The 24,584-nt window shown below is 42.3% G+C and overlaps 1 protein-coding gene across 4 annotated transcripts; it reads left to right on the top strand.

Annotated features, from left to right (window-relative positions):
* The first annotated feature begins 4,000 nt into the window (after nt 1-4,000).
* On the top strand, nt 4,001-23,603 carry LOC134062428 (basic helix-loop-helix ARNT-like protein 2). 4 transcript variants are annotated; one of them, XM_062518422.1, is made up of 18 exons: nt 4,001-4,106; nt 4,369-4,439; nt 12,335-12,509; nt 12,966-13,055; nt 13,287-13,331; nt 13,732-13,892; nt 14,034-14,113; nt 14,989-15,081; nt 15,435-15,552; nt 16,607-16,750; nt 18,030-18,270; nt 18,674-18,780; nt 18,883-19,033; nt 19,492-19,550; nt 19,647-19,767; nt 19,970-20,054; nt 21,092-21,200; nt 21,849-23,603. In XM_062518422.1, exons 2-18 carry the CDS (start codon nt 4,382-4,384, stop codon nt 22,010-22,012), a joined length of 2,001 nt encoding a protein of 666 aa, XP_062374406.1. In that variant the 5' UTR covers nt 4,001-4,106; nt 4,369-4,381; the 3' UTR covers nt 22,013-23,603. The 4 variants fall into 4 exon arrangements, with proteins under 4 accessions (XP_062374406.1, XP_062374405.1, XP_062374407.1 ...); XM_062518423.1 differs by lacking the exon at nt 4,001-4,106 and adding an exon at nt 11,900-12,039 and having other exon boundaries at nt 4,344-4,439; XM_062518421.1 differs by lacking the exon at nt 4,001-4,106 and having other exon boundaries at nt 4,334-4,439.
* Nucleotides 23,604-24,584: the final 981 nt, after the last annotated feature.

The following is a 24,584-nucleotide window of genomic DNA, read 5'->3' as shown; positions in this document are numbered from 1 at the left end:
TGGCAACAGGAAGTCTAACCCGTGCGCCCGCTCGCTGCAACCTCTGCGCGGAGGAGATGGGACCCGCCCACGCGCACTGCCAACTCGCGCAAAGCCCTGAGCAACAACAAAACCAAGGTCTCCCTTAGAACATGTAGAGCTAGCTGTCTGTACTCTCTAGTGTAGATCAAAGGAGGTGCTGGATGGGTGGCTTACTGACTGGTCCACAGGGTCAAAAACACTGTATCTACGCTTTCTATACAGGGTCCTGGCATAGCCTTATGTGTTCACCACAGTCTGTAGTATAGTTCAGAATTCTCCTGTTCCCTCTTATCCATGTCATCTTCTGGTGAAATGTCCAGGTTTGAAAAGGAGTAGCAACTGTATAGTGTTTAGGGTTTTCCAGAGGTCATGACTCATGAGGACGCAATGAGGGAGCCACAGAAGAAGACTTCATTACCCATGAGCACCTCTCACCCACTGTATTATTAACGTATAATTCATAGTTCTCTTTCTGGGAATACTTGGCTGCTCTCATCACACGAGCACCGGCAAAATGTTGCAGAGAAGCGGAGTGTTTGTGTGACCGGATGCTCGTAAAGCCATTTAGTGTGTTCTGACAAGGTCGATGTGGAGGGGAAAAAAAAACAATGCTTGTGATATCTAACCTTCGTTGCAGTTCACAGAGTCAGTTCCATTAGTCTGCTAATGCTCTACAATCATGATTGGGCCCTGAAGGGCAAACGCTTTGTGTCTTAAATATTAAAAGCAAACAAGAAGAAGAAAAAAAATGAACACACTGAACTCAGTTACATACATGCAGCTCTCCATGCCTTGTGCACTTAAAACCAGTGATGAAAACCTGAAGGCAAACATCTTGGTAATGCAGATAACACAATCCTCAACACCAAATCAGTCTTTTTATACCATGAATTACTGACATTGCACAGCAATATTCTTAGAGTGAGTACCTCCTTTAATGAATCTTTTCAAGGTAAAGATTCATCCCCAGATGAAACTAGAGAAGTATATATTCTGACAGACCCCTACAATCTATGTCATAACGCCTTCTTTTGTGTAATGAGTAGTTTTGATTCCAAGACTGTACATCCATTTTTAAACCTGTAAGCAACACTGTCATCACTCTTTGTGTTTGTTCATTGTGACTGTGCCATTTTTTTTTTCTGCATGACTAGCCAACTGCTCGCTGCCCTAATGATTAAGTTTACCTCATATAAAAGGGAGTCCTGTTCAGCCACACTGTAGCCAAGACGTATGTGTTAATGTGTATAGATGAACAAGAGATAATGCTGTTGTAAGGTTGAGGTAAATTAATATATTTAGTTGAAGACTACGGTTTACATGTCCATGACAGTGGAGGAAAAGAAGGAACAAAAGTCGGAATAAAAAAAATCTAAACCTACATTTGGCGTGTTGTTTTATGTGCAACTACTAACTACATAACTATATCCTTAAACTGGAAACGTACTTGATACCCAAGTGGAAAAACTGTATTTTCAGTATGGGCAAAGCTCACACATTTCAGAGGTAGTTTTGGAATGGAACTCAAGGGGGAGCTAGGGTGCAACATATGCTCCTGTGCCAAACCTTCTCATTCTCGTGAAGGAACTTTGCGAATGGCGGGGTCATTCCAGGGCTGGTAGTAGTAGTTTGACTTAAGGGTGCATCCACTTTTTACATAGACACGTTCAACACATATAATCAATGTTGATTCGTTTTAGTTAAAAGCTAAACTTTTTAAATAATGCTATTTGCATTGTTACTCAGCACTTTACCCTCATTTATATTTTTTACTATTATTTATCACATGCTTATATTATTTATCACACAGACGGCATGGAGGATGTCTGCAATGTTGCAATGGATGGTGGGAGGATGTATTCAAACGTGTGTGTGTGTGTGTGTGTGTGAGAGAGAGAGAGAGAGATTGCGCCATGGAGGAAAAGAATAGATAAATAAATAATAGACCGAACGTGACGGCATTCCCTAGTTAGAACTCTGAATGAGGCAACACCCTAGTGATGACGCAAACCAGAGGGGGCTGAACCGATTTGAAGGCGCAATCACGATAGATGTATTGCCACTGACACACTGCCACGATGGGGCTGAAAAAGGTGTAACAAAAAACGATCCAAATGTGTATAGGTCTATAATTTGAGATTTAATTTAGCCTACTCGAGGTGAAATGTTAGGATAGGCTACCTGGGCTTTGTCAGCCCGAACGAAATACATGAAAGCCCACTTTATTGTGGTTAAACTAAGTTCTGCTATATGGATAAAAAAAAACATACAGAATAACCATATAAAACAATATACAGATCGACAGAAACACTGTTAATCGATGTTGACACTCTTTGTCCATTTGCGTGTCGGAAATGCTTTGCAGCAGGTTAAACAGATGGCTTATTCGGCTGAACTCAGTCACCCAAGAGACAACCCGCATGAAGCAGTCGACTGGCACAATTTATGTATTTTCTTAAAAGGGATAGTGTCTCTTTTGTCTCCAGAGTTGCCGATCTAAAGCCGCCGCTAAGGAGTGGTTGGCGGATATCTCCCCTTCAGTCCCAGTCGGGTCTAAAATGGGTTAATAAGCCGGGCGGCTGCACGTGACAGTTTCTCCGTTATATAACATATAGGTCAAACAAGCTCACGTTTCTGCTCGGCACGTGCACCATTTCACTTACGTAAAGTCTCGTGCAGACGGGTCAAATTACATTTCGCAGGTGAAAGACAAATGCGGGTCAGGGAAAGTAAGAGTTTGTCCGTCTTAGGTGATTGGTAAACTAAGCGTTGTAAGCAACACGTGTATCTTTATTATTTTTGGTACTTTGGGGTTAACTGTAACCATTTTTGAGGCCGTTTAAAACGTGCATCAAATCACACAATTTGGTCGTTTTGGGTGTCGTAGCGTGTAATAAAGGTCGTCAACAATCAAATTGACTACTTTTAAAATTAATTTGAAGAGTTTAAGAGGAGAGTTTTTGGTTTTCTTCTAGCTTGGGTAAGCAGGAGGATAGAATTTAGCAATTGCTGCCAACATAGGCTAGCCTACTGTCAAAAACATCCTTGTGTGCGGATGACGGTCTGATTCAAGCAGGAGGGTAGAATTTGGCGAATTTGGCGGCAGCTGCTGCCAAAATACTGTGGGGGAAAAACATCCTTGCGGTTTTGACACCACATAATAAACTCAACAAGGTAGCCCAGGTGCTGGCGAGCCGTACCTCTGCGGACCTGGTTTCTCCACACTATACTTTTGCCCCGGCCGCAATCGCTGCCAATCCTTCTTCTCCTCCTCTTCAGATGAAGAAATAAAAAAGAACGAGTCGATTTGACAATTACAACTTTTCTTACAATCCCTCCAACAGGCCACCGCCAACAAGACAGGCTCAGCAGCCTCATACAACTGTAGCCTACTGTGTTGCTACGGGACCCGACGTCAGCGGATAGGCTACTATGAGCGCGATTGGCAAGACAACTAGAAATTCTTCTTTTAAACTCTTAAAACGAATGAAAAAAGTAGTCAGTTTGATCGTCGACAACCTTTATTACAACCCACGACACCCAAAACGACCACATTGTGTGATTTGGTGCGTTTTCAACAGCCTCAGAAAATGGTTACAGTTAACCCCAAAGTACCTTATTTTTAATTGCTTTGCGTGTTTTAAAAACAAAAATGTTTCTATAATAGTTTATGCTTACTCTTGACTATTAGCGCGAGAGAAAGTAGCCAACGGAATGTCTGGGCGCACTGTAGCCTACGCTTGCCTTTTTACGCTCATTTGTTGTTGGACTGTAGGGTGCGGAGACACACACACACTGACACACAGTACATTTATTGAGATAGTACTGGCCGGCCTATATATGTATTTCCTAGATCCATATACCTCACACATATCGTCACATTTGATCGTCAGGCTAATATCACATTTACGCATCCAATTTTGCAGCGGAATGCGCCTTATTGCAGCAGAACTCAGTTCGCCAAACCAACGCCGGCTACACCGGCTGTTTCATTCATTGTCTGACCAGGTAGACAGATTCACTTAAATATCCATGGCAGTAGAACAGGGCGATTTAGTGAATGAAAGCCGCCTGGAGTGGTAATGGTGAGTTTGGGGGAGGAGACAACTGTCTCACTCCTTCCGCGTTTCCCGGTGTTCTGCCCATGTCCTCATTACAATCTCTGCACGTTTCTATGTCGTAGTCGCACCCTCCCTTTCAAACTTCCCCCTAGAAAAAAAAGAAGATGGAGAAAAAAAACTCAAATTATACAACACCCCTAATTCTCCGCCTCTACTCCCCATCTCTCCTACCTTAACATATATCCCCTTACTCCTCCACATGCACTGCGGTTCTGGTCCCCGGCAGACCGGCTCTGGCCATGTCGGCAGGGAAAGCGACGGCCTGCAGCGATGAAGGAGCGACAGGAGAGCACAAAGGTATTAACATGCATATAGGGACTCTGTACCATTCATATCCGATGTCCTGAGACTGGTGCTAGTAGTAGCCTACTGCAGCGGTGCTATGCGCCCGTCGAGGGAGAGGGGAGCTGTTGGGGAGTTTCTCGGAGCCGCTTGGCAGTGTACGGTACTTCTGTGTTCCTCGGGAAATTAGGTCAGTAGTTCAGTGGGGCAAACTTTCGAAGAGATTTCTACGATTTTCATGATCTTAGCGACATTGTCATCATGCAGTAGGGCTCCGTGGCGTTTAATTAAATATTTTTCGATTACCTATAGATGTAAAAATACGGAGGAGAACTTTTGATAGGCTACTTTGACGCACGGCAGCTGTTGCCGGGGTTCGTAGTTCAGCGTCTGATGTTCATTCAAGCTCACTCAGCGCAGTGTAAAGATGCGATTTTGCTAGACGACAGTAGGCAGTCAAAGTCGGTATCCTGAATGAGATAGCCTACACATTTTGGGTAAAATATATATATACATATTTTCTCTTAAAACGTGTGTGGTTCCGAATGATATAGGGCTGAAAACCAGCTATGAGGGGGTAGTTTATGGCATAGGCTAAAACGAAACTTTTAAACTGTAATCCTACTGGATGATCAGTGATCAAAGAACACGACACGGTCATCTTTTTTAAACTGTTCAGTGAGTAGCTTGCAATTAACCATTAACCATTATTGGAACAAAGTTTCTGTATAAAAGTTCTGCAGTGGATATTGGCAGTTGGCAAAAAAATGAACTGCCATTTCGCTTTCGCTCAATTTGAGAAAAAAAAGTATATTTGTAGGCTATAATTTAAAATGTTTAATGGAATCTGTTTAATAATACATTTGAGAATATTCGTATTGAATGGCATGCATTTTGAACTTGTCATTTAAAATCCAACGGAACTTGACATGCCTTGCAAAGCCTAAAATGTAACTAGGTCAAATGAACAGAATTTGTACTGTTAGCATTTCTCTATGAGCTCCATACGTTGATTTTGATGGAAACTCATAAAAATCAGTTACATCCATTGGGAGAGCTACTTTTTGAGGGGAAAGGTGTTCATCAACCTTGTTTCCAATTAGGCGCTACAAGTCGCAGTGACACCTTGCTAAACAGAAGTAATGTCTATCTGCTATTTCTGACGTTGACACTGTCTCAAATATGTCCCAAATCCCCCTTGCTTAAATCATTAAGTGAGTGCAGTATCTAGAAGTCATCCAGGCTTTATGTTTACACAGAGAGCTCCACCCTTATATCGTTTGTTACTCCTCAATGACGATTAATTTGGATTAAGTCAAAAGAGTTGTCAAAAGAGTGTTTCTTATTGTAACAATACTGATTTGATTCACTTTCCATTGACAACACAGCCAATCGCAGTAGCCTACTTGCCATGTAGTAAGATGTTGGATGATCATTCAGAGTTACATTTATTTTAAGTAGTTATCCTCACATCCTACAATAGAAACAGCTCCATTTTCAAGTGCTCCTGTGATCCACCCTGGAGCTTTAAAGTAGACATTTTGTTTGTTTCCTGGTGAGTTTAGCAATATCTCTGATCCATACTATTTGGACTAACCTGTTGCCATTTTGATGTGTGTGTAGTGTTAACATCATCCACATGTACCTTTGTATAGTTTTGTCAGTGTTTGCTGTGATGTGTTACTCCCTCGCAATTCACATCCCACACCTCTGTGTAACCTAGTTTCCAAATGAAACGTATGCCCACATTTCCATAGACAGCTATGTTGTGGGCATAACCTTTTCTGTTCTTTCTGTTTTAATCATTTTAGTATTTCATCATTTTAGTATTTCATCATTATCAATGTATAAAACAAACCTGAATTTGTAAAAAGTGGACTTGTGAACAGTTGAGGCAAATTGTGTTTAAATGTTGTTCATAGATCCATAACGGGCAAGAATGGCATTGGAATCAGATGTCTCATTTTAAATAACCATTGCATAATTAGTATGCAGATCAATCTGTAAGCACTTTTTCTTCCAGGTCAAAGCTTTGTCACTTCATAATTTAGAATTAAACTTCTTTAATTGTGAGACATTCAAATGTGAAAACAGTTCAACTAAGACATTTATTAGTCTCAAGTAGTCCCAAGAATATCGATAGAATTCCTTTAGAAACATTTAAATATTAGGCCTAAGCCATGTAGCCTAACTGAAACTTATAAGTTCCAAGATGCCATTTTTGCATTGACTTGGGCTTGTCTTTAGGTTAGACATACACAAATTAATTCCATCATTCTAAATACCTTTAGGTCTTAGGTTACATTCAGAAACACAAAGGTATAGACAGCCATATAGTGCCTATAGAGAAGATTTCTAGATATATTTTAAAGTTTAAAAGAAATTAATTATCCCATTGTCATTCTACTCAAAGTCATTCCAAGATGAGAGACACTGATTCAAACTTTTTTTCTTTTGTAAATTCTTAATACATTATCTCTTAAAGTCAATTAGACAACCATGCCAAAGTCTCTCCAGAATACTTCTCAACTTCATATCATGCCAAATCCTCGATACAAGATTTATAAGTCACAGGTTTTCTGACTGGTGATGATAGGCTATAGAATGTTAAAAACAAACAACAAAAAACAGTTTAAAGGCGTCCGTGTTTGAGTGTCCCTGATTGAGAGTTGTCAGCAGCACTGCTGTTAGAGCTGTTCCAATTGCCACAAACAATTTGGGTTACTATACACGATCCACTGGTGGGTTAGCCTAGAAATCTAGACGCACCCTATAGTGGCAAAAAATATGTTTTGCCTAGCGGGATGGTCTAGGGTCGCACCGTTAAGGCAAAGCCTGCGTTCGACACCAAGTCAGTCGGTCCAATCAGAACGCTCTATCTGTGTACGTACGGAGTCCTTGAGCCCGCCTTAGCTCACCTTCGGCTTCCGATATTGACGCCAGGGGTCCTCGTTCGACAAGTTGGGTGTGAGACTGTGTTGCACAACCATAGAGAAAAACTAAAGATGGATGAGGCTAACGAAGCGAGCTTTTCTTTGAAGGTTGAGCAGAAAGAAGCACTCAAGTAATTTGTTTTAATTAGCCGTTTTGCTGACCGGCTACAATTGGTCACAAAAGGCTACGTGCAGAGGCAGTTTGAAAGACAACTGTTCATCCCACCCACAGGCTTCAGCTCTGTGAATGGTCCGACCCCAGACTATAGGCATACATTTCTGCATAGTTTGGCTTGCCAGGCTACCGGTGGGTTGCTATACCACATTAATGCATAGCAACATGTGTGTCAAGTTTAAAAAGTGCATAGATCCAAGGAATCAAAACAATGTGGGAAATCAACCCCACACTGCTTTGCTCCTGCATAGGAAATAATTGAGAAAAAAAAAAAAAAAAACATAAAAGCAAACTCAGCAACATACATGGTGTTAGGGTTTCATTATGGAAACTATGTTAGGTATGTCCTATGTCAGTTAAGTGGATTCTGTCTCTTCAAACAAACTATCTGGGATGGTGTGTAAGAGTTTGATAAATGAATGACAAGACCCTTTACGAATTTCCAGATTAATGTTGTGAAAGTGTTGTTTACTGTTCATTGTGATCGATTAGAAGTGGGTTAGCTTGTTTGTACAGTACTTGGGCACGCGCTATTAATAGTGTGGGGGCTGTAAGAACACTACGAGGCGGCTCTTTAAAAATGCGAGGGAGTGATAGACAAAGTCGGACTCCTCATAAGAAAATGTTTCCCAGCAAATCTTTGGAGGTACGCAGAGAGGGCAGTCTCCTGCCTACTGTCTAGGCTAATTCTTCTTTCTTTCAACTTTCTTTCAAATATATTTCCTCACATTTCCACATCTCCCATGTGTCTTGCTGTTTTCATGTTGTCTCTCTATTATTTTTCAGTTAGTGGTATTTTGAAGGCTATCTTCATGTCCTGAGAAGAAACCCCATCCCGCACAACCTTGAGAGTTAGGCTATTGTATTTGAGAGAATAACAATTCATGCTGGTATCACGAAAGGGTTAAAATACCATTACACTGAAATGAACATTAGAATTTAGTCGTAGGCCTATCACAATTTTAATTGCCAAAAATGTTACAGTAGGGAAATACTATTTGCAAAGCCTACCAAACCATGCGAGTTAACAGGAGACCTACTTAGTCACGTGACCGTTTAAATGTAGCCTAAACATAAACTTAAACTTTTTTTTTTCAGTAAATGTACAATATAGGTTACTACTTGTAAATATTCAGTGATATCTCCACATTTTGCCCGTGATTTCGAGTAAAATGTCACAGTTTGAAGCACAACGGGAGCCCGAGCTGGATGTAGGTCAGTATTACACACTTTATGTAAGCGCTTAGGTAAGGTGATAGCTGCAACTCATTACTCTCACGTGCCACACACATTCGGGGAAAAAGCCAGCAGCACGTTACGAGCACTGGACCGTGCTCTCGCTTGTCGCTGTTCCGGCATCTGCGCAGACCGAGAGCCTACCAGAGCCGCTCACGCGACAGCGTCCCTCACGTTCAGAGACAGAAATAACCGAAACGGAATGGCTGTCTGGCGGATTCTTCTGCTCTTTCGCAATGCACGTGTATTTTTTTATGCATAAATGATCCACGTTTATTTTGGATGAGGTTGGCTGTTGCTAGAGCTGCACACTCCTAGAAAGTGCTGGATTTGTAGTTGTTTGTTCCAATCTCAGATTTCCTGCATTGTTACCAGTAATGCGCAACGCATGCAAATACATTAGCGAAGCGAAGAAGCGGTGTAGCGCACCTTTTCGACTTTCTTTGGTCACTGTAGCAGCTCGAAAATACGTATGGTAAAAAGTTTAGAAAAATACCAGTCCCTTGACTATTTTCACCGTTTATGTCGGTGCCTTGAGTGCTGTAGCGACATCAATCGGAGGGAGTTGGAGATGCGTTAATGCTTGTAAGCACATGCCAGATTTTTCAGTCTGACAGCCCAGACAGAGTTTATTCAGTTTACACGAAAGTTGCTCTTAGTGCTTACAACTATGTCCTTGCCATAATTACAGCAACTTCCCATGGCAACACTAACCTGGGTATTCCCATGACTTGCGCGCAACACTGCCCGAGTGATCGACATGGTCGCATCACTGTTGCTTGCAGCTACTGCATTTTATGTGACCATTCTATTATGCTCCCCCTGTACATAATCAGGTCCACAGCAGTAAGAGCTATATATTACATAAATTATAGAATCATATATTACATTAAATTGTAACAGCGGAGCACATCAGACAGACACATTTTCAGACGTATTAAAGAAGACAACAACACTTCTTATCAACTCATAAAACTGAACGACATGATACAGTGCTACTACAGACTCAAGTGTGCTCTCTCCACCCATTCTAAAGAGCAACTGCACCATCACGTGATGGGCAAATGCTTTTTCCAGCGACACAAGATTGACACATTGGCTTCAGAGAAATCTGAAGTTGAAACGTCTGAAGTCATTATGACTTCAACATAACATAATTGATTATAGCATAATGGTGTTTATTTGCACATGTTGTCCCTCTATTAAAACTGTTTATATTTTGTGAACATTATATTCCAGATGTGTCAAATGACAGTTGACATTGTTGCATTTCTGCGTAAATTGGCCTCCAGGGGGAGTTGTGGCCCTTTTGGGTAATCCTGCACTAGATCTTCCCTCCAGAACTCAGGATGATGGGCCAGGCCATTGGCATGAATGGGGTCACTAGGGCTGTGAGGCAGAGCTTTAGAAAAGACACGTCACTTGCAGTGCACTCTTTCATTTGTCACTTTTCAATGACAGTAGGATGTAGGCTACTTAATGATGTCATTTGATGTACTAAGAAATGACTCACTCATGTTTCAAATAATGTACTTCAAGGCGATGTTGATATTTTGGAGTGCTTTATTTCCCTAGCATTTAACTGAATATATTAGAATAACAATACCATTATTGTAATTAGCAGTATAGGTCTATACCTGTATATGTTATCTTATGATACCATACAAAAATATATGTTGTCATTCTCCTGAGTGATAGTCATACACTATAGGCCTAGATAAAAAAAATAAATAAATTCCATTCCAAGTGTTGTTTTGATGCAGATCTAATACAACTTCTCACCTGTTCTTACACTGAATAATGTCATGCTATGGCGTTGTTTTACTGTAAGCACTTGCAAGCTTGTATGAAACACAGGGCGACCTTTCAGGGAGAAAAATTCAGTCCTGTTAAATTTAGGTTGACCTTTGTCAGCAGGAAAACAAAACCACCAAGTTTCCGACAGGGTGGTCTCAGCACACTAGAGTAAAGTTGTTTGTCAATACGCCCCTGTCCAAGGCCTGATTCTCAGAATTAGCGATTTGAGAATCACACAGTTACTAAGAAATCCCTGAGAGAGCTTCAACAGAGTAACAGGCAGATTTGACAATGAATGCACCAAGCTGGAGTAATGAACGAACACACTAGACTTGGGGATTTAAAAACGTTTAAATGCTGATAGCGAGATAATGAGTTGATTATCCATTGAGATTATAAAGAATGTTTCAGAATGTTACAGAAACATTAGCACTGAACATCTATGCTTGGTTGTAGATTGAAGTTCAAGAAAAAGATAGCCATATAATGTAATGAAAATAATAATTATTAGAGTAATTCAAATAGGTAAGAAAATATGTTTAGAATTGTACCACGCATGTTTTTACAAAAAAGAAAAATGATCATGGTGGTGTCTTATGAAGTGTGATAATTGTTTTCATCATTAAAGGAAATCTTACAGGATGTATCATTTATTGTTCAACAGTGTTGCTCATACTGTACATTTTAGTGGAGGCAGAGACATATTTTAATTGTGATGATTACCAGAAGGGAAAACACAGAAAAAGAGAACTGAATGATATGAGACGAGATAAGGAGATAATTTACACATTTAAAATGATAAAGCACAATCAAGTGATTGTGTAATGTATGATATTTGCAGAGTTTCAAGCTTTTACAGCCCAAGGTTTGGACTTCCTACTTGAATATCTTAGAAAGCTTAAGTCAGTGTATTTAGTAGTGGGACTGAGTGGGATTTAGGTTACCACCAGGCTACCAGATTCATTATTTGCTTAAGTTACCGCAGTGCCTTGTCCTCAACTCACCCTTGGCACATACAGTTACCATACCAACTACATCACTCATGCATGTCATAAAACCAGCCAGCGCCATTAGAGGAAGTCTTGTGTTACGCAGTGATTATAAATAAAGGAGTGTAATGAAGAAGCCTTGTCAGTAATGATGAAGGAGTAACACAGTAATGTCATATGTCAAGAACCCATAAACTTTGGAATCATTAGTTATTAGGATCGTAATGATCACTTACCTGTGGAGATTGTTGACATGTTGTAATTCATTTCAGTTGGACAGTTAGGATATTTAGGCTCATTTGATACAACAAAACATCATGTAATATCATTTTACATATTGTGTAGTGTGCTTTTCTGTCCCCATTCTCTCCCGTGTGACCCCCTCCAATATTTTCATGAACCTGCATTGGGGCTTCTGGGGAGTCTTGGGTCAGTCCAGGAGGGCGAGGAGTAGCGCGCGCGCGCCTCCCTCAGATATACACAAGGTCAGCTGGCTAGAATACTCACAGAATTCACTGACCGCTTTTCACTGCCGCAGCCTGAACGTGTTCAAAAATACTTTCAACACAACACTTGTCTTATCTGTACATCACTGTGTGCGTGCATGTGTGTGTGTGTGTGTGTGTGTGTAGACACTGAATTTCCTATGCACTGTCATAATCATAGATAATGTAGTCAGCTTGTTAATGGGGAGGGAATGTTTTCTCTCCATCTCTCTCTCTCTCTCCCTCTTTCTCTCTCTCTCTCTCTCTCTCTCTCTCTCTCTCTCTCTCTCCTCAGGAGAGGGCCGTTCTTCCTCGGAGGCTCGCGTGCGAATTCCCGTTTCCCTGCCCAGCATCATGACGTGGACCACCACCCGCAGTGTGTGGTCGGAGCCCGTGGCCTCTTCCTCTTCCTCGTCCTCCTTCTCCTGCACTGACTTCCCGCGGAAGCGGAAGGGCAAGGGCAAGAGCCTGTGAGTGAGCCAACACAGCTCGGCCATTTTGGTTTTGGGGGGGAGTTTCCCTTATTCTCAAATGAGTGCAGACAGATAGATTTGCTGAGTGTTTATTGAAATCACTCAGAGCCTGCTGCTTTATAAACTAGACAATCACTCTTAGATAATGGCAATATGGAGAGGGGGAGGTCATGTTCACTTAGAATTACTGTTAAGTTTAGAGGTGTGATAGACACACCAAGCAAACATTCTATAAACATTTTAAATCACTCTTTCTTTAGTGTGTGTCATCTGGTCCCAGTTACATACAGAGGAACTTCTGGCTATTTTACAAGTGCTCATTCTTTGTCGAGTTGCTCGTGGTGTGAAGTGAAATAAACCGTAGCAAACACGCCCTAGTCTTGCCTAGTAAAGAAAATAGGCCACCCAATGTGATCCCAACTAACATTCCTTTCTTTTTTTTAAAATCACCAGAGGAAGCACCATGTCCGGGTCCTCCCTGCACCAGGTGCCTCTGTCTTCAAGGATGAGCATAGATGCTGAGACATTTAGTGACCCGGAGAGGTAACTGTTTGTCGTCCACAGTATGCATTCACATGCAGAGCTTGGGGCCAATGGTGCTTGTGACAACAACTCTCTCTCTCTCTCTCTCTCTCTCTCTCTCTCTCTCTCTCTCTCTCTCTCTCTCTCTCTCTAACAGACCCAAAACTAGGCTAGCCATGTTTTTGTGTCTGTGTGTGTGTGTGTATGTTGTGGATGAAATGATGGCAAAGTGTTCTTTCACTTCTCTCACAGCAGGTCAGAGGGGGAGGATCAGCAAATCAAAATGAAATGCTTCAGGTAGCCAGACATTTCTTAGGCGATTTTCCAGGCAATGTTTATAAAGAGGATATTTATGTGTTACAATACTGTTTACTACCAAATATGTGAGAACATAGAACAAGGCTCAACATTAACGTTTAAAAGTGGTTGCCAGCTTTGCCAGCTTGGCAACCAGGCAAGATGTTTTGGTTGCCAAAGCCAACCAAATCTGGTTGCCACTTGTAACAGTTTGGTAGCCAAGGGCAACTGGGCAGCAATGAATGTCTTGATATCACATGCCATAGTCACAAATTACAATTACCTAGTTACAATTACAAGTTACATTTTTGTTTTATGCAATTGTATTTGCAACAGGTACATATACAGGCATATAAAGTCATGAAATCATAACAGAGTTTATGTATTTCCATTCACGTAGTAGAGAACCTCACAGCCAGATCGAGAAGCGGCGGCGAGACAAGATGAACAACCTCATCGACGAGCTGTCCACCATGGTACCCGCCTGCAACCCCTTAGCCCGTAAGCTGGACAAGCTGACCGTCCTCCGCATGGCCGTGCAACACCTTAAGTCTCTTAAAGGTGCAGTGGACGTAGATGACACGATGACAAGAACAGAACACATATCCCTTCTCCTTCTCCACCTCTATGATATTGGGAAGGATTGGGGCTCCAGGAGCAGCTGACTTGTGTTTTCATGTTGCGCAATATGATCTCTTTCAGGGGCCTCAAGTTCTTTTTCTGAAGCCCATCCTAAGCCTTCCTTTCTGCCTGAAGACGAACTCAAACAGTTATTACTAAGAGTAGGTGCCACCAACCCCAACCAGACCAATCGGTGCACACACAGATAGGTAGCGGCCTCTAGTGTTGAAATGATGACAACATGGAGAGGAGGAGGTCATATTCAAGTCTTGTTTATGTGAAAGGAATGAAAGGTTTTGTCTTCATGCCATCTCTATAGTGCACAAGTCAAGCCAGAAACCACAACTGTCTGGTCGTGGACAAGTGATGATAAAAGACACCAAAATGAAATCACACAGCCTGTATTTTCAGGAGCCGCTGTGACTTTCAGTGCGTCGAGATGTTTGGTTTGAGCCATGTGTTTTGTTTTGATCCCAGAATTCTATCTGGCTCTATTCTGTTGGCCTTCCTGTGGGTCCCTCCATCATTTTGCTCCTTAGCCTCCTTTTAACTTACAACCTGAACATGAACCCTGATGAAGGTAACTGACCTACTTCTGGTCACTGCTGAGCTATAGTGGCCTTTGTGGCCTTTGCCTTTTGAAAACAAGACCTCTCCTCATCACTTTCAATTTCCATCATTAGAGGCCGAAACCTTTATGTCTTTAATGCAAGTGCGCCATTCCTATTTAGTTCTCCAAAAACATTAATTTTGCAATGACAATTTTACAATGATTTTTTTCAATATGTGACCTCTTTATAAGTTCCTCTCTTTTCATCTGATACTTGGAATTGATATTGTTCACAAAGAGAACATTGTACTCATGCCATCGTTCATTGTAAATGTGGTGGAGATTGTTAGCCTTTGTGTGGAAAAAGCAGAGTAGAATACCCGTGCTATTGCAGACTATGATGAGACTATTTAGACTAGAAACGTGTGGCACATTTTGTTGTTGCGCTCGGGCAATATCTCCGTTTTGTGTTTACTTGCTATTTAGGCAGCCGACGGCTTCCTCTTTGTGGTGAGCTGCACCAGGGGAAAGATCGTCTTCGTCTCAGAGTCCATCTCCAATATACTTCACTATAATCGGGTAAGTGGCCTTTTGGAAATCATCCAGTGTTTCTGTTTTTTGTTTTTTGTTTTTGAAGGACCAGTGATGCAAATAGCTACTCCTAGTTCACATAATTCAATCTTTGAAATGACAGTTTAATTTAGTTGATTTGGTGGTTTTCAGACGTCATCTGGTCAAAATAGTTCAGAACGTGACAGGAAATGAGTGGGTGAGAGACGGGGGAGTGGGACTGGGAAATGACCAGGGGTCAGACACAAACTCAGGTCCCCATGAGTGCTTCGTCCGCATCTGGCATGGATTGCGTCAAGAAGATTCCTTGATGTAATATTTCCCACTATTCTCCGCAGTTGAATGGTCTGTTTCTGTTGCAGATGGAGCTGATTGGACAGAGTCTGTTTGATTACCTTCATCCTAAAGATGTCAGCAAGGTGAAGGAGCAGCTGTCCGCCTCCGAGCTCTATCCCCGTGAGCGCCTCATCGACACTAAAAGTGAGTTGTGAACGAAGCGATCTGCCACAGAAAAGAGATGGCAATCTAACCTGCCAAGGCTATCACACCTGCTATTGAGAGCAGGCTCAATTCGTTTGGGCTTTCGCTAAGAGGAGGCATAGTCCATTAAGGACCAGGCATCTCAGTGCTTTAGTAACACCCTGGATTTTGTGACCCTTTCAAGTAGAACATCAAGCCAGAAGAAATCTCCTCTCTATCACTTTTTTTTCTCTGCTCTGCTCTGCTGACATTGAACATTTAGAAAGCCGAAGACTCGCATTGCCATGTAATTGCTTTCACAGCCAATCAGCCAAGCCTTGCCCTCATGATTTCAGAATACAACAAATAAGACAGTCTGTTTCCATTTTACGGGCATCAATTTATTGACCTCCAATTTATATCTGCAGACGAATCTAGGTCAGAGATATTGTTAAGGCTTAGAAATTGGCTGCTGTGTCCTTGTGGGTTGCTGCAACCCTCCCTCAGCAGTAGGCTCTTGCTCATGCAAGGTCATGCTGTCCTTTGTTTTGAACAGACCCAAATTTACCCTGTTCCTTTCTTAATTCTGTTAAATGGGCTTTGGCATGGCAGACTCAGTCCTGCTGTTGTCCTGGAGACAGTTGTTTTTCTCAGTTTCTGTTGCTAGCTGGGTGTGGTCGCAGCGATGTGCCAAGGACAAGGTTGCCTAGTTACCGTTGTACAAAGTTATCTTGTTTGTAGTCATGTGCCAAAGTGTTTTGATATGTTTACACACTACACTGAAATAGGATATCCTCATTGTAAGATTGCACACTTACTAATGCTTTGTTAGCCAACAGAGGGCTAGTCATCACGTGTTGTGATGTATTCACCTCACGTGAAACCATGTGCTCTCATCGACTAAGTGTAAAGGCCTTAAAGTCAGAGGCTAATTCTGTGAACTGTGTGTGTGTGTGTGTGTGTGTGTTTGTGTGTGTGTGTGTGTGTGTGTGTGTGTGTGTGTGTGTTTGTGTGTGTGTGTGTGTTTGTGTGTGTGTGTGTGTGTGTGTGTGTGCGTGCGTGTGTGTGTCCTCAGCGGGGGTGCAGGTGCCCTCAGACGTGCCGTCGGACGCCAACATCGGCACGGGCGCCCGGCGCTCCTTCTTCTGCCGCATGAAGCAGAGCCGCGCGGCCAAGTCAGGGAAGAACACGCCCCACTCGTCCTCCTCCAGGAAGAAAGGTAGGCTACAGTACAGCCTTCACAGCTCTGAGAGAACAACTCACATGGGTTCATATGTGTACTGTAGGAGCGTGCCCAAAATGGCTTGAGGTAGCCTACTCACATACAATTCCACCTCTCTTTTAGCCTACTAATTAAGCAGACAATGCCATTAATCTCACTGATTACACTACATGGAGTGGGATGCTGCAACAATAACAATGAACCAAAGCTGCAAAAACAAAAACAAAATCATCAAACAAGCAGCCTTCATGTGCAACATGTGGGCTTCACTAGCAAGCGTTTATGCCTTGTTGATGCGGGCTCTAAGCAAACCTGGCCTAATTGCCAAAGAGAAAGAACCAAAGTTTTTCAACTGGGGTTTTAAACAGGCGCCATCCTTCTTTGTTTTGTTTTTTTGTTTTTGAATAAGGCTCACTCTGTAGGCCTAATTTTAGTGTATGTTTTTTTGTGTATTTGTTAGGCATACTTCCATAGGATGTTGTCTATTTTGATATGTGTAGCTATATTTGTCTTTTAAAAAACGACCCAAGTGCATATTTCCACTTCAGTGATTCTCCAAGCCAAACACCCCTATCCAAATTCTCCTGCATGCAAAGGCTGGGTGCCTGTGTGTTCTATCCAAACCATCTGTTTCTACCCTATAGGCATATGGTTACTTGGAAAACCTCTTGTTTTTGTATAAAACATGGTTATACAGTAAAACGTATGTATAGTGCCACCATAATTACACTAATATCTATGCACTTCTGTCTTTTCTTTTCTGTATAAAATACTCAATAGTCACATTCATTGATCTCCTATAGGAGCCTTTGTAATGATCAATGATCTCCCTCCTGTAGAGTCCCAGCGGTACTGCACAGTGATCTCCTATAGGAGCCTTTGTAATGATCAGTGATCTCCCTCCTGTAGAGTCCCAGCGGTACTGCACAGTGATCTCCTATACAGTAGGAGCCATTGTAATGATCAGTGATCTCCCTCTATAGAGTCCCAGCGGTACTGCACAGTGATCTCCTATACAGTAGGAGCCTTTGTAATGATCAGTGATCTCCCTCCTGTAGAGTCCCAGCGGTACTGCACAGTGATCTCCTATACAGTAGGAGCCTTTGTAATGATCAGTGATCTCCCTCTATAGAGTCCCAGCGGTACTGCACAGTGATCTCCTATACAGTAGGAGCCATTGTAATGATCAGTGATCTCCCTCCTGTAGAGTCCCAGCGGTACTGCACAGTGATCTCCTATAGGAGCCTTTGTAATGATCAGTGATCTCCCTCTATAGAGTCCCAGCGGTACTGCACGGTCCACTGCACGGGCTACATGCGCAGCTGGTCCACTCAGCAGATGGACACGGAGAGCGAGGTGGACGTGGACCGGGAGAGCTCGCACCTCACCTGCCTGGTGGCCGTGGGACGCATCCACCCCCACGCCCCCCCAGAGGAGCCCAGCCAAGTCTCCGTCAAGCCTACTGAGTTTGTCACCCGCTATGCCATCGACGGAAAGTTTACCTTTGTAGACCAAAGGTAAGATGTGCCGCCCGCGCTGTTACACTCGTGACATATTTACACTTGTCTACTGCCATGTGACCGCACACTTTAGTTTATAATGATATAAATATATATATTTATATAAAGGATATTCAAAACAAACGTTCCACTGTAAATTAAGGGCACTTAGTTTAACGTTTTTGTTCTGTTAAATAAAGGGCCTATTTCTTGGAAAGTCCCACTGGCACATAGTTTGTTAAAGCAATTTCTGGTTCAGCCCAAGCCAACCGTTTTTTCATGTTTGTAATGACATGGTCTACACCCAAACAAGATCATTCATGGCTACATTTCCACTGACCACAGTGGAGTTAACAGTGTCTGCTGCCTTTTTATGCTCAGGACATCAAAGCAAATGTTTTCTTTTCTTGTCCTACTTCAGGGCCACTACTATCATAGGATATTTGCCTCAGGAACTTCTGGGAACGTCTTGTTATGAGTATTTCCACCAAGAGGACTTAGCACATTTGGCTGAAAGCCACAAAAAAGGTGAGAAATACAGTATATACAGTATTGACTTCTCTATTCTACTTTCAATTCTCATAAAATTCTTGAGGGAACTTCTAAGCGTGATCGCTTTTTACCCTGCAGTCCTCCACAGCAAAGAGAAGATCATGACAAACTGCTACAAGTTCAAGACAAAACAGGGCTCCTTTGTTACTCTCCAAAGCCAGTGGTTTAGTTTTATAAATCCATGGACCAAAGAGTTGGAGTTCATTGTGTCAACAAATAAAGTGGTGTCGTGAGTATCCTGCTGTTTGTTGTCTGCCCCAGGGTTGGGTAGTCCATTTCAGGAGATAAATCAGGAGATAAATACATTTGAAATGGTCTGCAGTCAGTTCCCTGGAGAGCTCCTGTCCACCACTAGACCACATGACATAAACAATGTTGAAGCCGTTGTCTCATCCAGGAATCAGACTGTTGCGGACAATGACAGCTTTGTAACGTGAGCTTAAAAAGAAGAATGAGTTTTGAAAAAGAAAAATTGCATGGTTAGTTGTGATAAACTGTTGCATTTGATCATTTAAGTATGGCGGTTTAAAGACTCTCCTCAAATTTACTTTGCAAAACGTCCCTGAACAATTAGACCAAAATGTCTCCTGGAATGAACAACCTCCCTAAGATTCAGAGTTCCAAAATTGTTTCTACTTTCCTGAGACGCCTGGAGTAGCACTCTCACATATGGTGACTTTTCTGTAGGGGAAACAGTGAAAAAGGAGTGGAGAGAGAAGAGCTCCAGGATTCCAGGACACTTGAAGGTAGGACAACACCAGCATTGATGCTTATTTCTGGCCAAGATCTTATGCTACATGTGTTTCAACTAGCCTGCATCCCTTTCTGTTCTTTTGTCTCAGCCTCAACAGAGGCCAAGCACTTATCTCCCGCTATTCCTGGAATCAGCAGTGTCTCGGGCACTATGATCTATGCTGGAAGCATTGGGACTCAAATTGCCAACGAGCTGCTGGACTTCAACAGGTATTGCCCTTATCAGAGAAGATAGTTGTGTCTGTCTCAATGTGTGTCTGTGCAATTAGTCAATTTACATCTAGAGAATGTCCAGATTTCTACAATCTACATTTTCCAGCAGTCTATATGATTGCATGTGGTGGTGAATGTGACCATGTTTGGACTGCATGTGTTCTTACATACCTGCCCTTCCCTGTGTGAACACAAACAGGATGAACTCTCCCTCCAGTGGGACTCCCAGCCCCTTCTGTTTACTCCCGGAGAAGTCTCCGCTAGCGCCCTCGCAGCCCGGCAGCGTGAGTAGAACCTCCCATATCCTCCACACGCAACATCGGGAACTCATTCTGTTCAACTGAATCTTCCTTCACACTTCTCACTGTCAGTTCTTTTCTTTCTTTCTTTTCTCCCCTTGTCCGATAAGCAACGATTGTACCCCCCCCCCCCCCCCTCAATAATCAAAACTAGGCTATATATACCTAAACTACATATAGAGATTATGACTTTACCTGATTTACAGTTTGGCTGCCAAACGGCTACATTAATAAATTATTTCAAAGCATGAGCTACCCACAGATTACTTTCCCAAGAAAAAACAGGTTTCTGGCCAACAGTTGCGGTTAACTTTTGGCAATGTTGCAAATTTGCAGCAATGCTAAATGCAAATTAGGTCTAAGTTTGTCTTGAAGTTTGCCATTATTGATTAAGTGTGGTGGCAACTCACTAGTGTCAAACTTCTCATCGTTGCCATAACTTTGCTGTTCCTCTAGTGGCCAACATTGGCAAACGTCTGGCAAAATTATTTTCTAGTGAACCGATTTGTTTCCGACAATGTACCCACAAGTTTGCTGCACATCTGCTGCAAAATTTTATTTTTGTAACGGTTATTTTAACGCAAAACACAAGACCAATCTACCTATTTCTACTTGATCAAAACGTGTGTTAATTTATTTTTGCTTGTCTCCACTTGGCCTTTCCATTCTCAAACTTGAGTCCTGCGTTTAATGTCATTATTTTTCCCTCTTACTTCTCTCGATTTCTTGACCAGGGCCCATTTTTTCCTGAAAGTATCAGAAACCTTAGTGTCCTAAAGCTCCTGTTAAGATGCTCTTAGCCATCTATGACTGGTCGGGATCACCCCTAAATCTACAAGTGCTTCCACAACATTCTTAAACAATGCTGGAAATGGTCAGGCAAATTGTAAGACGTTTGTAAGAGTGACGTTACAAACTACTTTGGCCAACAACACTTTCGGGAAACTGGGCCCTGTACTCTCCCCTCAGAATCCTTGACCCATTGTGCAATGCTCATTGTTTTCCTTGCGGTGGTTTGATAGGTGCCAAACCGAGAGGATGATGGCGAGCAGCCTGGGAAGTCTCAAGCGGGGCCAAGCCAGGGACCCAGTGCAGTTTCCTTCCCAGGAGGCGAAGCTTCCACCATCACAGGTGGGGACTGACAGCTCTACTGACAAAGACCTACCGTAAAAGCACACACTGTAAACAATGTAAATATGTTCAATGCTGAAAGTATGTATCGTCAAATGCCAACTGAGGTACAATTTAAACCAAGCTACAGTAAGTTAGAGACATGCTAGGACTGAACATTCAAACATCCCATGCTCAATTCCAACTGACCTGAGATCAGTGCCAAAAGCGGTACAGTCGTATGGGTGCATTTAGTCAACTTAATTGCCATAAATTACCCTGTCACACCCTTTTTAGGGAAGCAATCCACCTCCTATAAGGCTTGTTTCCTGTATGCGGCTGCTTAAAGACTATTAACCCCAGGCACGACATCTATAAAGATAACTGTAACTATAACAATAAAGGTGTCCACACCGACCAACAATAAGGAAAGTTGTTGATAAATGTGATGTCATAACTTTCATGGATTCTTATTGGCTTCTTTTTGATCTTTGAAAGTAATTCCCAATGATATCGTTCTTCTTATCGCTATTGTTATAGTTTATGTGAGGACCGACGTTGTCATTCATTTTTTGCCGTTATCATTATCGTCATTGTTCCTGCCGTAAACGGCCCTTTAGTCCTCACTGTGGACCTTTAGTCCTCACTGTAGACCTTTGACCTCCGCAGACGAGAGCTCCCAGCTGGACCTTGGGAGTGTGGGCGAGCCCAGTGGCCTCGGCCTCGGCCTCAGCAGCGACGAGGCAGCCATGGCGGTCATCATGAGCATTCTGGAGACGGACACTAACCTGAGTGAAACCGTGGACTTTGATGAGTTGCACTGGAATATGTGACAGGAAAAAAAAAAGACAACACCGCGCATCTTACTCCTCTCTGGCAGTTTTCTCTCCTCCGTCCTCTCCCTCTCTCTGTCTCTCTTTCTTCCTCAGTCGGTACACACTGAGGACTCCACGACAGCAAACAAGAGAGGAATAATCCCTGACTACAGGCTTTTCCCCTTCTCTGATTCTAACATCCCACAATGCCTTGAAGCACTTGCAGTAAGCGTGTAGGGCTGCACAACTTCTGAAGTCTGCAACCCAAAAGAAATGGGTTTGCTCTTTTATCACTGAGAAGGGCACCCTACAGTATGTGTGTCAGGTATTTATAGGTGTCAATGAATGTTATTTCATCCTGCGCATATGCAGCTGCTTAATTATCCAGATTCCCTTTAGATGTAAAGTGATTCTTCCCCTTTTTGTTTAACAATGGGATAGGTGAGGGAGGTGGACAGTTATGGAAAATCTGATGACTTGAATAGTGTGACGTCTGTGTTTGTGTATGTATGTATTGTTTTTTTTTTAGTGTTTTGTTACGTGGTGGTAGCCTGTCTGTAACCTCCGTACGAAATCCAGCAAAGATGGGAAAGCTGTGCTGCGCCACGTGTCTTGGCCAGGCACTTGGGAGGTGCAGCAGAGAATGTTCTGGCATTTCAAACACGAGTAGGAGAGTAGCAGGACACCTCTTTGAACACTAGAGCCACCGCTGACTGTGGGACTGACTCTGGAGTAGCCTGCTAGAGCACCTGGATTCTTGGGCCATATCATAAGTCAAGTACTGTAGACTGACAATTGACAACGGTTTCCATGACAATGCGTTATTTTTACTGAGGAAATTTAATTTATTACATGTTCATTCTCTTTGTGATTTCCCACCCTCTTTTTTTCTGATGCTTGTACCTATGTCAACAGGTGAGCACTAGCCTACTGAGAAAAAAACAATCCCAGTCAATCTGAGCAGCAGTCAATCCTCAGCAACTGATCTGAGATCAGTTGCCAGGACAGAACGGACTTACCCCAAATCAGAGAGACTGAAACTCACTTTGGAAACCCGCTCTGGTCAGAGCCCAACATGGGCCTGTTTATCTGTGTTTATTGTTTATTTGTTACAGACTGTCGTTTCAGACCGCAAATCTTCTGTGACGTCCACCATTGCTTTTTTCTGTAAAGGCATTGTTTACCGCCTTGTATGAATGCGTACTGTAGGAGCAGACACTAGACAACACAAGACACTCAACACAAGAGGGTGTCAACTCTGGTGCAGACGTGCCTTGGGACTTTTTTCATTTCCCCGACTACAAGAGCTTGAAATGCTTTTATGCGTACCGATCTGTCTGTGTCCAAGTGATTGAAGATGACCGGATTGAGGATGTCCGAACACTTGAATGCACCGGCAAAAACAAACAAACATTCATTTAACTTTTTTTTTTGTCGTCTGAGTAAGGGTCTACATACCAAAAAGAACTTGTCAAAGGAAATATTGTTAAATGCTGTCAGTGCTGAACAATCAACTGTTCACAGTAAGTCTAAATGTGAAATTTGTCAAGTGAATAATTCATCTGTGCTGCTTACGCAAATTTATTCTGACATAAAATTAGATCCTTGAAATGTCCATGGGGAAATGCCTTTTTATTCAAAAACATGTCTCTAGCCATTCATTCGTTGAGTTTAGGTTTCATTACGTAATAGCCCTTGCCATCTGAAGAAATAAGCTGATCACACAAGTAAAAAGAAGAAATCATAGCGAAAGTGTAAGAAATGTTCTGAGGATAGTGAAGTTAATGACAGCACTTCTGCACTTGAACCTGATTCTAACATGACCCTCCCATTAGTCCACGTTTCATGAATCTATAAGAACTGCTGCCTCGTGAAATAACACTAAGACTTATCTCAAAATAAGACTAATCTCTCTCTTTTTAAAAATATTTGAGTACTCCACAATTATTCAGATATATTTCTTCACAATTATGTCATGTTTCTCACAGGGAAGCAGTATAAAGGCCCATACACTATTGTTTGATTATGTTGAACGACACATTCCCTCATTTTAATGAAATGTGCAGTAGGCCTATTATCTGACTTAATGTAGGTTATGCACAGCATATTCTCTCCAGTGACAGAGAACATTGCATATAGTATATTACTCACAATCTATTTTGGCAGTCCCGAAGAAGTTTACTCCACTAGGATATGCGACAAGCAGTGCAATGAGCTCCCTCTTGTGGATCCAGGGGGAATTACACTTACCAAACTCCTTTTAAAAAACTGAAGAATCTGGCAAGAGGCATGACAGACACAGTTGTGCTGCTTACAGGCCTCCCCATAACCACGGATGGCAAATATTCCACAATGTATTCTTAATTCTTCTGACTGCCTTGTCACATCTGGTAAGACAGCAAAATATTTACACCATATAGGTTTGTGTGTGTGTGTGTGTGTGTGTGTGTGTGTGTGTGTGTGTGTGTGTGTGTGTGTGTGTGTGTGTGTGTGTGTGTGTGTGTGTGTGTGTGTGTGTGTGTGTGTGTGTGTGTGTGTGTGTGTGTGTGTGTGTGTGTGTGCGTGCGTGAGTGTGTGTGTGTGTATGTGT

Source organism: Sardina pilchardus, chromosome 17, assembly GCF_963854185.1.
Source record: "Sardina pilchardus chromosome 17, fSarPil1.1, whole genome shotgun sequence".
Classification (NCBI taxonomy): domain Eukaryota; kingdom Metazoa; phylum Chordata; class Actinopteri; order Clupeiformes; family Clupeidae; genus Sardina; species Sardina pilchardus.
This window is presented reverse-complemented; position numbering and strand designations above follow the sequence as displayed.